Source organism: Sinocyclocheilus grahami, unplaced genomic scaffold (genome assembly GCF_001515645.1).
Source record: "Sinocyclocheilus grahami isolate Dianchi unplaced genomic scaffold, SAMN03320097.WGS_v1.1 scaffold342.1, whole genome shotgun sequence".
In the NCBI taxonomy this organism is placed as follows: domain Eukaryota; kingdom Metazoa; phylum Chordata; class Actinopteri; order Cypriniformes; family Cyprinidae; genus Sinocyclocheilus; species Sinocyclocheilus grahami.
In genome coordinates this window covers 274016-288299 of record NW_015505521.1, presented here as the reverse complement: position 1 = coordinate 288299, position 14284 = coordinate 274016, and the positions used below count along the sequence as shown (strand labels likewise).

General features: G+C 36.3%; 1 protein-coding gene across 2 annotated transcripts in view; it reads left to right on the top strand.

Moving 5' to 3' along the window:
• The first annotated feature begins 9958 nt into the window (after nucleotides 1–9958).
• The window catches only part of LOC107603184 (T-box transcription factor TBX2b-like), a 14540-nt gene continuing 10214 nt past the window's right edge, over nucleotides 9959–14284 (top strand). The window contains exons 1-5 of one of the 2 annotated variants that reach the window (XM_016295907.1): nucleotides 9959–10903; nucleotides 11592–11859; nucleotides 12445–12591; nucleotides 13325–13401; nucleotides 13493–13656. In XM_016295907.1, the coding sequence (XP_016151393.1) occupies nucleotides 10545–10903; nucleotides 11592–11859; nucleotides 12445–12591; nucleotides 13325–13401; nucleotides 13493–13656 (1015 nt within the window). In that variant the 5' untranslated portion in view covers nucleotides 9959–10544. Of the gene's footprint in view, nucleotides 10904–11591; nucleotides 11860–12444; nucleotides 12592–13324; nucleotides 13402–13480; nucleotides 13657–14284 lie in introns of both variants that reach the window. The other variant, XM_016295906.1, reaches the window with a different exon arrangement.

The window sequence follows — 14284 nt, the reverse complement described above, 5'->3', positions numbered from 1 at the left end:
AATTCTTTAAAACCTTTCAAAATAGTTTAGCATAACCTTTATTTTATTATTATTATTTTTTTTTTTTTGCATTAGCAAAACTAAATATATTTTAGCAAAACTACTATAGTTCACTGCTTATTAATAAAAAAAAAAAATTTTTTAATTCTGACAAATCAAAGATAGTAAAATGTCCTGTGGTGTCACTCAAACCTTTTATGATATTTATGAATGAATAATATGTGATATTTCTAAAAATAATAATAATATAAAATAGAATAATATTTATTTACTTATTTCAATAACTAAAACCATAAAACAATTGTTACTTGAAACAAAATAAACATTCATTGAAAACCCTTAATTTTAGGCGGCAAGGCAACATTTTTCATGTTCGTTTAGTTTAACTTGAAGTGCTAAAATAACTAAAAGTAAGTAAATAAAAAACAATAAAAATATGACTTGTGTGATGCTTTTATAACATTAATCTGTTTGTATGAGCATCCCAACCTGCGTGAATAGGTTTGTCCGAATAAATGCATATGAGGGCGAGTTCGGGGAAACCTGAAAACAGTCCTTATTTTTGCACTTGCAGTTAGTGACACAGGTGACACAAGAAATTACACGCTCACAACATTACACTCCTTTAAACATTTCAGAAAGACCAATGGTCTGGTTAAAATATGACGGTGAGAGAAAGGAACCAGCTTTATTTTGCTGGCCACATGGACAATTCCTAATGTGACAGATGGAAATGTTGTACTGTATATAATGAGCATGTAACACAACCCCATCCTGAATGTCAGTGATCTGGTTGTAGGGCACTGGAGGTGAGGATGTCTCCTGGCTTTGCCCCGTCTAATGGAGCTTGATTGGAAAATATGGAGATGGAGCACTTGCGCTTGATTCATCTTCCTGCAGCCTGATCCACAGAGGGGCATTTTGACGTGCAAGCGCTAACCAGAGACAGCTGGGGCACCATGGTGGGATTATACTTTAAACAACATGACAAATCAGAGAAAGGAGGGGGAGGTGAGGAAGCACAGGGGTTTGTGGATGTGGGTTGCCGCGGAGGATGGCCAAGACGGGCTGGGGTAAGTCATGAGTTGGCCCTGAGTCCCTCTTACTCAGGTTTGACACTGGCACAACTCACTGATTAAGAGCCTCCTGTGTTTCCCTTTGATCTCAGGCTCAGTTTTTGAGTCTAAAGCCGCCCTCCATGTATCTCTGTCACAGCGGCGCTTTCATTTGGGGCAATGTGTTCTGAATCAGAGAGAGAGTGAGAGGGAAACTCTTGTGGATGGTGGAGATCTAATCTGAGACCAGATTTGCTTGGGCGTCTTAAAGCAATTAGCTTTAGAGCCAAAGAGTTGGATGCTTTCCCTTGATCAGACATATATATGTTGGTGAGGTCTCAGTTTTACTAATAACAAAGTCATTTCAATATCACGTGAAAGCAGGCGGATTTATATCTGCCTGTATGGGGCCGAAAGTGAGAACAGAAAATGTAAGAAGATTACAGCTATTCACTGGAGTGCTCTAAAGCAGGAACTTATCTGTGCATTCTAGTGTGCTTGTTCTTCATGTTGATCTATTTTCCTAGTTTTTTACTCATTCACATTTCATCAATGAACAGCACAAGAATGAAATTAGCCAAAAGTACACTGAACTGTGTGTTCATGTTGGATGTTTAGACTCAAAACCATTATGTTTGTAAGCAAGTAGACTGTAAACGAACAAATTGCCTAAGTGAGTTTTGCTTGAAATTTCAAAAACGCTTTTTAAGTACAAAACTAGCAGACCGATGGGAATTCGGGGGAAGAAAAAAGCAAATAGCCGCAGTCCAGTGTCTGAAAAGTCTCACAATGTGGGTGCATTAGGCCACACAAGAAAGGCTTTGAGGTCTTTAGTGGTGTTCATCAGCTTAAGTCCTTTGGAGTAATGAGCCACACTCACATTCCAGAGGGAGCTGGGGCTCAGAGAGGGACTGGGCCTGATCTTTGGCCGAGAAAATGATATCATTGCAGATTACAGCCAATGAAACCATACGCAATCCGTATGCGTGGGTATCAGTCATGTGTGTGACCATGCAGCCTATGCATGAGTGTAAAATTATAGTGAAGAGAATAATACACGAATATAGCATGGTTTTATTAACCCCATGGTTAATACAATTTTACGTTTTTTTTTTTACTTCATCGGAATGGTACAAAACTTGGTAAAGGTTTTGGCACTTGGCATGGACATGGACATGATTAGAAAAGATTAAATGGTCCTGAGAATAGTCACACTTGTATTGTTCGTGGTCATAAATGACCACATTGGAAATGAATAGAAAGTGGATTTCAGCTAGTAAAAATGTTTGGTACTGTGGACTCAAAATCTCATATATCAAGCTCAAATTTGGAAAACAACTTGTTTGGATTTATGGCTTTTGAATTTCTTGCCGTTTTAGAGAAAAACATGTTTTGGGAAATAAACATTTCATATAAAATTTTAAAATCCAATTTTTGTGCACTTTTCATACTAAAAAACAAACTTCTATAACTTTTTTTAGTTTCACCTGTTTTGCACTTCAGCCATAATCTGTCAAGTGTCTTCTTTAAAACGAGACCAAACTGAAGTCTGTGCTCCAAAGATTTACGATAGTTTAAGTTGGAAATTTCATTTTCAGGTCTATGCTGAAAAAGTGGTTTACAGGTAATAAATGGATGATAACTATTCCATAAATATAATTTAGTTCCATGAAATCCCCTAAAAATACAAAATATTTAAAAAAGCATTATAAAAACTAAACTACAGTACATTCATTTCATTGAAATAAAATAATAAATAAACAAAAAATAAAAAAGGTTATTTTTAACCGCCACACGAACAACACCAGAGGGTTAAAGGAACATTATTAGAAGATATTTTAAAGAAACTTTTAACTGTTTTTGCCCATACAGTGAAATTCAGAGGGGTCCAATTCAACACTAGACACCATTGACTTTTTTTAATGTATGAGGGAAAAAAGTTCTGGTAACACTTTAGATTAGGGAACACATATTCACTAACTAAGAGTTTTGCTTCAACAAACTCCTAATTTTCTGCTAATTGATAGTAAATAAGGTAGATGTAGTATGGTCATAGAATATGGTCACGCAGAATAAGGCATTAGTATGTACAAGTACTAAAAAACAGTGAATATGCTAGCAATATGCATGCTAATAAGCAACTAGTTAATAGTGAATAGTGTTCCTTAATCTAAAGTGTTACCGAAGTTCTTCAAAATATCTTATTTTTTTTCTACAGAGAAATAGAAGTCTTACAGATTTAGAACCACACAAGGGTGTGTAAATGATGACACAAAACTATCGCTGTAAATGTGAATAAACTGCTAAATTGCAGTTGTCTTGACTGTTTTTGAAACATTGTAATGCCTTGACAGAAATACTTGATATTGTGAACTGTATATAATCTCTCATGTTCCCATCTTTGGGCAATCACCGAGTCCTCATCAGCATGTGCAACACTTAACCCCGCTATCACATTACTACAAGTTAACTTCTCATCACATCTGCACTGCCCGTTGTGCAGTCCGATCTGCCTCTTTGAGAGAAATAAAGTTTATCTCAGAGATGTCTAAGCTTTTGAATGGGATTTCAACTTTACAGTTTCGACCTTGCAGTGACTCCGTCGGAGCCCAGGGTGACCTAACATAATGTCAAATGTGTCCCAGGTGTGGACTGTGACCGGAGAGGAGAAAGCGAACGAGATTGATGGCCCTCTTCCTGCCTGCTCTCGTCTCTGATGTTACTAGAGATGGAGCTGATCATTCAGGGGTTGGGGAATGGCTGGATGTAGCAGACCAATCATTAGTTCTCTCGATAGATGACTGAGGAAATGCAGAACACCTTTTCCATCCTTTTTGTGTCATCTTTCTCTGATTTTCTATCTTTTTCTTTATTTTTCCCAGTGTGTCTTTAAACAATGTATTGAGGACAGTCAGGACTCAGGAACGAGAAAATAATTATATGTAAATATTGTGCTGTAAAAAACAACAACAAAAAAAAACTCCTGCCTTACTTGATATTAGAATAAGAGAAAATTTTATGAAAAAAAAAATGGTGACATTATTTACTCACCCTCATGGAATAAAACACAAAAGATGATATTTAGTTTCATGTCTTTTTTATGAAAGTCAATGGGACCCAAAACTTTCAAGCTCTAAAAAAGGGCATAAAGGTAGCATGAAATGAATCCATACATACTCTAAATTTCAAACATGATTTTTGATGTGCAGGAACCAATGAAGGTTGGCGTTTAGTTGATGTTTGAGGTATTTGATTTAGTCGGTGTATATATGTGTTATATGAGAAGAGAAGAGAAGAGAAGAGAAGAGAAGAGAAGAGAAGAGAAGAGAAGTGCAAGTAATGTCCCATAACCTGTCCTCCCCACTTCTTGACTCAACTCATCGTATGGCTTTAATTACGAGTTATTACCCTCAGTATCCAGGGAGCCATTCCTCTTGTGTGGGACCTCTGAGATCACTTCCTACACGAGAAGTGTATTGTCATACGCATATAGTCTCAGCACAGAGAGACAGAAGGAGAAAAATCTGTGTGTGTGTGTGTGTGTGTGTGTGTACCTACTTAACCATATTTTGGGGACAAATTTGTACCCAAAAGGGAGCTAAACCTGACAAAATCTCCAAAAACCTCCCTTTGGGGACGTCCTCATTTGTAAAACTGGTATAAAAATAAAGTAAACAACGTTTTTTTTTAAATTGTAAAAACGCAAAAGTTTTCTGTAAGGGGTAGGTTTAGCTTTAGGGTTGGTGTAGGGCGATAGAAAATACAGTTTGTACAGTATAAATACCATTACGCCTATGGAATGTCCCCATGTGTGTGTGTGTGTGTGTGTGTGTGTATACATGAAACACTAACAAAAAAGCAATATAAGTAGATCGTTCCCACAGAGCATTGTTTGTTGCCAATTCAAAACCACATAACCACTCTGACAACAATATTTCCATCAGATTTCCTTATACAAACCCTCCTTAATCCTGCTGCCTAACCAAGCTTAGTTACCTGTGTTTGCGTTACCCAGCCAGTATAAAAACATCTATAAGCATTCCTAGAAGAGGAGTAATTGTGATGTAGGGTGAGATTGACCTGTGAAGTTAATACATTCAACTTACAATACAACCCTGAAGAGAGCAGACTCTCCCCCACACTCCTGCCAGCCTTTGATCAGTGGTGAATCTCATTCCAGAGGCTGGCTGAAAAAATGACCTTTTCAAGGCATCCCAAACATTTTTGACCACTTGCCAACAGATGAAGATCAAAAAAAAAAAAAAAGGACAAAGGACATTTTTACCATGGCCAGCAATATTTTACAATTCTCAGCCATAGGAACAACAATTATTTCTATCGTTAACATAAGACAGGGGAAAATACTGGCTCCAATTTGCTCAGCATATTAACAGCAAAATGTATCTGCAAACATGGCTCAACTGTTTGTTTTAACTAAAGCTATTGTGTTGTTAGTTTTGTTCCCTTTAGATAAAGGAAATTGTTTTTTCCCCTGTTTTTTCCCCCCAGTTATTGGAAGCCATTCATGAATGGCTATATTTTGTTAGAAGGTTACCAATGTGAAATCTGTTCAAAAAATACAATGACTTACAAAGGCATTTTTACAGGGGTTTTTATTTGCAAACACTTTTATTAGGTGTAGTCAAAATAAATGCATAAGTTATTTTGAAGCCTTGACATGTATAGCCTAATTGTGAAACCAGGTTTTTTTTTATCTAATTTTTGTAGCACGTAGACTTGTAGCAGTGGTCATAGAAGTTCAAAGTCGCGCAAATACATATCCATCCGTTTTAGTGTACGTGAATGGACTAGCACGCAATCTGTATCAACAGGTATCATATCAGAAAGCTATAGAAAATCGTAATCGGATAGAAGTTGCTGATTTCAAATTCGTGTATTTTATAAAACATGAATCTATAAATCAAGTGCAAGAGAATGCAGATTAGTTGTCTATATATAGCCTATTCTATGAAAGTTCATAAACATGTACATTTCATAAGACGGTTTCCTTATTCGATGGCATTCTGTGCCAACTGACTATTCGTGTTGCTTTATTTTTTTCTTTATGTGTAAAACATTGAGATCTCGTCTTACAAAAACATATTGATCACTTGATCTTCTATTGATAGAAACAAGCAGTTGGAAAGAGATTTAATCAGAATGATTAAATAGCCATATCTTAAAGAATAAATTTAGGCTCGTGCTTGAACATTTTTGCACTTGTAGGCTACTACCAAGCCTGATCCTTGACCGGATTTGTTTAGATGAAAAAAAGGCTAGACACTTCCAGTAGATTATATTGTCGTATGGGTATTAAATGTGTGAGCTTGTTTCATTTTTATATGCTGTAGTGAGGACATGTGAACTTTGTAGCATAGGCGTTAATAATGTTAGGGGGCTCTTTGGTTTGAATAATTCGTAAAAAAAATATATTAATAAAGAAAACGGTCACATCTCTTTTATCAAGTAACATCTTACAAAACCTGGAATTGCGAACAGAACATTTTTAGATTATGTTATTCTTATCTCTAGATGTTTAAATCTTGCTCTGTGCTCTTTTGGGGTATTTGGGTTGGATTCCGGATTAAAAGGCGTGTTTTTGTTCAGAAAGGGCAAGAAGTGGCATTAATCATACAGGTCTAATAATCATATTTTATTTTCAGTCACTTGAATATTTCAGAATGGAATGTTAAAATTAAACGGCTAAGTCGTATGTTCTTTTATCGCCTTATCTCTGTTTGCAGTCTTAATAAATACTTTTCTTTGTCTTTAAGAAGATTTCTGTGCTCTAAACCAAAGAAATCAAAGTATCTGAAACGGAAAAATACAATATTACATAAAACAGGTTCTTATTAAAGTATGATGTGATTTCATATTTCATTTTCATAGAGTTCACGTTTTAGAGTTCACCTGCTGACTCGCGAATAAACTGAAAACATTAATAATAATTAAAAAAACACTATAGGATCAGTCATGTCCACTCCTTACAGAAAGATTTGTGGTTTTATGAATCCTGACCAAAAAAAAAAAGACTAAATATTTAAAAGTTTATAAAATGATGAAATAATTCGACCTATTTTAGCGCTTCCAAGTGAGCTCAGAAAAATAATAGTGTTTCGTCTCTTAAAGGTTTAATAAATAAAAGTAAAACTAATTAAATAAATGTTTGCTTTTACAGAAGACTGTATCACAACATGATGAACAATAACTTATTCTATTTACGAGTATCTAGTTTTGGCCTACACACATTTTGCAAAATATAAGTCTATAAAAAAGACATTTTTACATTTCAGTTGTGTGTGGTTGTAGAATATGCACTTATAACATCGGCAGCACTACAGGACAGCGGAGGACAGAGTGTGAAGGAGGGGTTCTTCTGGGCTGGTCTTGGACCGGAGAAATATGAAGAACTTTGACAGGTCTTAAACGGTCTGGCGCCAAGAACTTGATCCACAGGATAAATAGAGCGTTAGGGCATTTTGTGGGTGATGCTGTGCAATGGTGATTGTTTAGGCTTGCAAAACCTTGTTGAAAACAACTGACTATCCTGTAGGCAGGGAAAGAGATGATAAATAGCTAATATTATATAGCCTATTTTTATTTGTAACATTTCTTTAAGCTCTGTTGTTTTAACCTAAGTTAATTTTACGTTCACAAGACTTTAGTGTCGGTTACCTAAAAAATTTCGGAAAAGAGAGAAAGGTCAGAAAGCGTTTGAATGAAAGCGCGCCCTTAAATAACACCTGCATGGACAACTGTAGTACAAGGGGCCTCGGCGTAAATTTACTAAAACAAATAAATGAGCTGGTCTACTACATGGATCTTTGTTTATATAATTAACTTGATGAGTATATGCATGGTAAAACCATTAACTTGCTTCATGTGGGGCTAATCTGTGCAAACCTCTTTTCAACATATTGTAGTATATAAACTCAAGTTAACGATGTTATTGCTCGACGTTGTCAGTTGAGTAATTGATTTTTATCTATCCTCAAACTTTTGACATACCCTCGCACAAGTAGACGTAAATGCCATGTAATTCATGATTCATACAGGCCCATGCAAACTGTCACATTTCTAAAATTAAAATATAGAATTAAAAAATAAGTTGCAATATATCCCAATACAAATAAACTGACAAAAAGTTGTCTATAAGCAATATATAAATAATAAATACATTGCTGTGCAATAACTAAGAATAAAATAGAACACAAGACAAAATAAAATACAGTAATTCGATATTTAGATTTACATAAAGAATCAATTGAATACAGTCATCTGTTGCTGAAGATTACAGTATAAATACTGAACAATTCAATATATTGAACAAATCAAAATCCACCTGCGTTCATTATTTATTCTATACAGGCTAACTTTGAAAACATGAAGCTTGCCCACATAATACGTATAGCCTAGGCTTGGAGCTCTTACCAAAGACGAAACATGTCGATACAAGATGATCCAAAACAATAGTTTTATGTCCTTCTTCTTTTGTTCTGAGATCTTTTGTTTCCATACACCCGTGACTCAAGATCCTCGCATCTGTCATAAACTCAACCCCGTAAGGCTGTTTCATCTCTGAGACAAGTCAGAAGCGACCCGTGCCTCCCTCTCAGGACAGTCCTGTTGTTTTGAGTCCTTCAGCAGGAAGTCATTTCTGAGGTTTACAGTGAACATTTCGGAGAATGAAAGAAGGCTAATGAAAGTAACAAATAAAAAAATGCATTTGTTGACATTGTACGGATTTCCAAATCTTTGAACAAATGATATGTGGAATTAATGACAATCATTCTTTTTTTTTTCTCAGCTAATCAGAAATGATCAGACATCGTTTCAAACACAAGAGATGAATCTTCCATCTGGGGACTTTCACTGGGTCTAATTAAATGTTGAAAGCGGAAATAGGCTGGCACAAAAAGTTTGGGGGGATTTTTGTCAACATGTAAGCTCTGTGAAACACTGAGTGGATTGGTGTACGCTGTTTGAGAGTTTGGGGGTAAATATGAATTGACAGGGGTAGGTTCTTATTGTGGGACTCCAGCCGACTGGCGCCAAGCGCTCTTTAACAAACTGAGTCCCACTTAATCAAGGATCTGTTGACGAGCCTCTTAAAGGTACACTACAGCTTATGGAGCTTTAAAGCTCAAATGGTTACTCTGCTGTACCCTGTCGGTCGATTTAACGTGAACTAATCGTGAACAGTTCTGAGAAATAAGGAGAGAGACCAGATGAAACTTGCTCTTATTGGCTACATAAATAGGTGCAGGCTACATAACACCCTGAGCATGCCTCGATTTATTGAGTTTGTTGCAGGCATATATTTAAAAAGAAAAAGAAAAGAAAAAAAAGCGCTTGTTTTGCCATGGGTGATAGTACCTCGTTATTCCTTCCAGTAGGCAGTCCGTAAACTGGACCAAAAAATCGCTGAAACCTTCCTTCCTTTTCGCCTTCAAATGCACTCTGATTTTAGGCGAGCATCCCATTCCGTGTAACCAACGTTGTATATCGCCTGGAAAAATAAAATATACTGTAGCTAATGTGTTTTATCCGGTCGATTTAATATCAGTTATAATTGTGCAAACTTTGGGGAAATTGTTACAATAAATAAGTGCATTTGTTCTTTAATATAACCGCTACAAGTATTTCCGTGACTTGAAGGTTGCTATCTTATAAACCCGTTAAACAGCGACAGTTGTTACTACATTAGAATCGTTTTGGTATGTTCGTCACACGTAATTTCAAAAAGCAATGTCCAAAATGCTATATTTCTTAAAGTCCGACATTGGAGCGTAAAGATCAAGAAAGCACACGATCCTCAAACGGATGAAGCACAAGCCGGGAAAAGTACTCTCTTACCCGACCGCCTACAGCCAGATGACCGTTCCTCTGTTAGATTATGCGGGGGTGGGGTTTCCAGATCCTTACTCTGTCATTGGTTAATATTTTATTCTGTTGACATGTTTTCTTACTGCAAATGCTTCCGACACCTTTTAGCCAACCCCCCCTTCACGATCTTGGCTGGAGCTGTCAAAACCACGCCTATGGAGCTCTACAATTGGTCCAGAATGCGTAAAATCTGCAATCAAGACGGTTTGGTTCATTAGTGCGGGGAACCAGTGAGAAGGGACATGTAAGATAGACACAGTTACACAGTGATCTTGGAAGAACCAACCAGTTCTACATCATTGCTCACGACTTTCGCGTCCTTGTTATTGGGGCTGCTTAGTTTCGTGTATGTAGTGGCTTGAACAGAAGGGAAGCTCTAAATCTACATTTAGAGTGTCAATGTTGCTCTTTTGAAGGATTTTATCACTGTGCTGGAACTGGACATCCTCGACGGTAGTGACATTTCCTACCAGTTCTCTTTAACTACTGTGAAACCAACGCTGTCTTTCAGCTGTAAGAGGGCGACAACAGTCGGACTTACGCGAGTTACAGGCGCAGTTATTTTAGAATATTATATTTTCATCTGGCTTTTTGGATGCACCGATGAGAGATCCAGTTTTCACAGCGAACGCTATGGCTTATCACCCTTTTCACGCACACAGGCCGGCAGACTTTCCCATGTCAGCTTTCCTTGCCGCGGCTCAACCCTCGTTCTTCCCAGCGCTCTCTTTACCGCCGGGTCTCAGTAAACCGCTGGCGGATCATGCGCTCTCCGGTGCGGCTGAGGCCGGTTTACACGCGGCGCTTGGACATCACCACCAGGCGGCTCATCTCCGCTCCTTCAAGAGTCTCGAGGCAGAGGAAGACGTTGAAGACGATCCTAAAGTTACATTAGAAGCTAAGGACCTTTGGGATCAATTCCACAAAATTGGAACCGAAATGGTCATCACTAAATCAGGAAGGTAAGGCCGCTTTATTTAATTTTTTTCCCGTGGATAACTTGATGATAACGATGTTAAAATGTGGTCTATTTCAATATAGAAAATATATTTTAGTTCGGAAGAAAATATTGCTCGATAGAAATTATCTTTCTGTATGATCAAATTACATCGACGGTACTAAACAGTCACAAAATACTCCATATCTATTTGATGCCAGCTTTAGAATAACATTCACATTCGTTCTGTCATTAAGGCTATTATAACGAATCGCATACCTGTTATATAAGTGCATAGTTAATGTTTCTCAACAATGCAAATATTGCGCTACACAAAGAGGGACTAGCCTACTTCTTTACGCATAAAAAAAATAAACAAATAAAAAATAAATAAACTGTTTCTTCTTCTTCGGCCTACCTGAAATATATAAATAGCTATAAGAAGTATAAATGGGTAATAATCCCTTTGATAAAATATTTGAAAATGGTAGCAAGAGTATAGTCCGGTACGATTATGTTATCCGATAGCCTGTTAGCCCTTGCCAAACAACCTAGATTTGAATGATAGCTATTTATTTGTGGTTAAAATGGAAAGTGTAACTGAACTATTTCTCGGTATTTCATTTCTTTTAAAACGTCTTTAAAATGTTAAATAAATATTTTGATGAATACATTCGGCCACAGACCTATGATTATGTCTGTTCCGTCCACAGGAGAATGTTTCCTCCGTTTAAAGTACGTCTGAACGGCCTGGACAAAAAAGCCAAGTATATACTTTTGATGGATATTGTTGCGGCAGACGACTGTCGGTACAAATTTCACAACTCTCGATGGATTGTCGCAGGAAAGGCCGATCCGGAGATGCCCAAACGAATGTACATTCACCCGGATAGCCCGGCCACGGGTGAACAGTGGATGGCAAAGCCTGTTGCTTTCCACAAACTCAAACTGACCAACAATATTTCGGATAAACATGGATTTGTAAGTTATTTATTTATTTCCTGAAACGGTATGTCTCTATTTCCAATCAGTGATAGTATAACATTTAAAGTGAATACTATAGTGAATATATTTATCTGGGTGATCAAGAAGCAAAGATGTTTACAAGATTAAGCCAAGCACAGAGTTTGGACATTTTAAGGTGCATTGGATTCCTAGCGTGTTTTCAGTGTCTGTCGCCTAAATGAAGCATAAAAGAGCAGTTACGTTAACATCAAATACCAAGAGGCAAACTAAATCTCATGATCGACGGGCTGAGCCAAATATATGAATGTGTGTTTTGTTTTGTTTTACCCCATAGGTATGACACAATTTAAATGGCAATTTCGAATATATTTTTGTAGTAAGCTTGCAAGGTTAAAACAAAATAACTAATAAAAAAACTAATTTGTACACTGAGTACTATTATTACAGTAGGAAAAAGCCTTTCTATACTCTCAAAAAAAGGCATTTCTTCTCATAATACTCAAAAAGTTATTATTATTGTTGTTGTTGCTGTGCAGATGTCTCTTTGCATTTTTATACCACTGGTATTCTTACTGACCAGATAACCTTTTTATTTTTCAGACAATTCTAAATTCGATGCACAAATACCAACCCAGGTTTCATATCGTTAGAGCCAACGACATTCTGAAGCTCCCTTATAGCACTTTCAGGACATATGTATTTCCTGAGACCGATTTTATAGCTGTCACTGCATATCAGCATGACAAGGTAAGTTAATAGAGCACCTAAACGCAGTGTTCATTATAGATGTTTTTCCCCCCAGTTGTCCGTTGTCGTATTATTATTATTATTATTGAGCTCAAAGGGAAACTATTTGTAACTAATTTTTTATGCAGACAATATTCTAGAATTCTGTTTAGTATCTTCCCTACGCAGCAATGTGTCCTTCTGTCTTTTTGTCATTGTCAGGAATAGAGTTCAATTTGTTGATTATAATTGGGATGACAGCACACTGAGTCTGGTGGCTCTATGAACGTAAATATTACAGGCCAGTTAAAATCGATACGTGCACCGAATAGTTGTTTGTATGTATTACTCGAGATGCTTAGCACTACAATATGCTCAACAATCAAATGTGACCCCGTAAAAAAAAAAAAGGAAAAAGAAAAAAGATAGAAAGAAAGTCTAGTGCGTTGTGAAACTAGACTACATCACGTGAAGTTACAATGAATTCGACAGAACAAACGAAAGTATTCGATTTAATTGAACAATTAGCAATTAAAAACATTATAAACCTAAATTAATTAAACCAATAATAAAAAAAAAAAAGATTTAACCAGCGTTTGTGGAGATATCAGGACATGTTTACATAGGTTATTTCAGATCGTGCGTTAAAAAATACGAATTATAGTTCTAGAACAATTTAGTGCTATTATTTGAAATAGGTCACCCCAAAGAAAGCATGAAAGACGCAATAAATCTAATTTCACTCTTTTACTAGATCACACAACTGAAAATCGATCATAATCCATTCGCAAAAGGATTCAGAGACACAGGGAATGGAAGAAGAGAAAAAAGGTATGTCTAGACGAATGTTTTAAACAATCAGATATGCACAAACCACAAATATGTAGGCATGAGAGTTACCTAATTTTAGTTTAACTTTCAGAAAACAGTTAGCCCTGCCGTCAATGCGCATGTTTGATGATCAGAGCAAAGTGGATCGAGATGGAGCAGATTCGGACGCCTCATCTTGCGAACAAACTGGGAGGGATTCAGTTCATTCACCGATTGAACCAGCAACAAGTCCACTTAAATTCAACAGATCCAGAGGTAAAAAAAAACAACAACCTGCATTGCAATGCCACTTGAGCTTTTCCTAAAGTTTATTATGTTTACAGTATGTATTTGTTAACATAAGCGTTTCCATAGATTCTTTTGTATGGAATTTACAACCATGCATTGGATCAACGTATTTTGATGTGTATCATGTAGATTTTTTCGCGATATTTTTATTAGATCTGGACCTTTTTTTTCCCCCCCCTATGTAGAGAGTTGATGAGCTTTACGCTGCTGCTGAACCAGCAACTAGTTAAAGCTATTGATAGAGAGTGAATTAATGAATATATTTACAGTGTCAGTATGTTTACAGTCAGTCAATTTACAGTATGTTTAGTTACTGTCAGATTGATCTGTCTGTCTGGAAGTGCTTCCTAGTGTCTGGTTTATTGTTTAAAAAAAAGCATTGCACAGTATAGCAGAACTTTTCACTATGCCTTAACAACAGAAGATAATGCATAAGTCAATTATATTTAAAAAAAAGGAAATAGATAACTGAAATTTAAAAATGAGATAATAGTAATATAAATTGCGTAGATTAAAAGGTTAATACTATATATATATATATATATATATATATATATATATATATATATATATATATAGAGAGTAAAACATATAT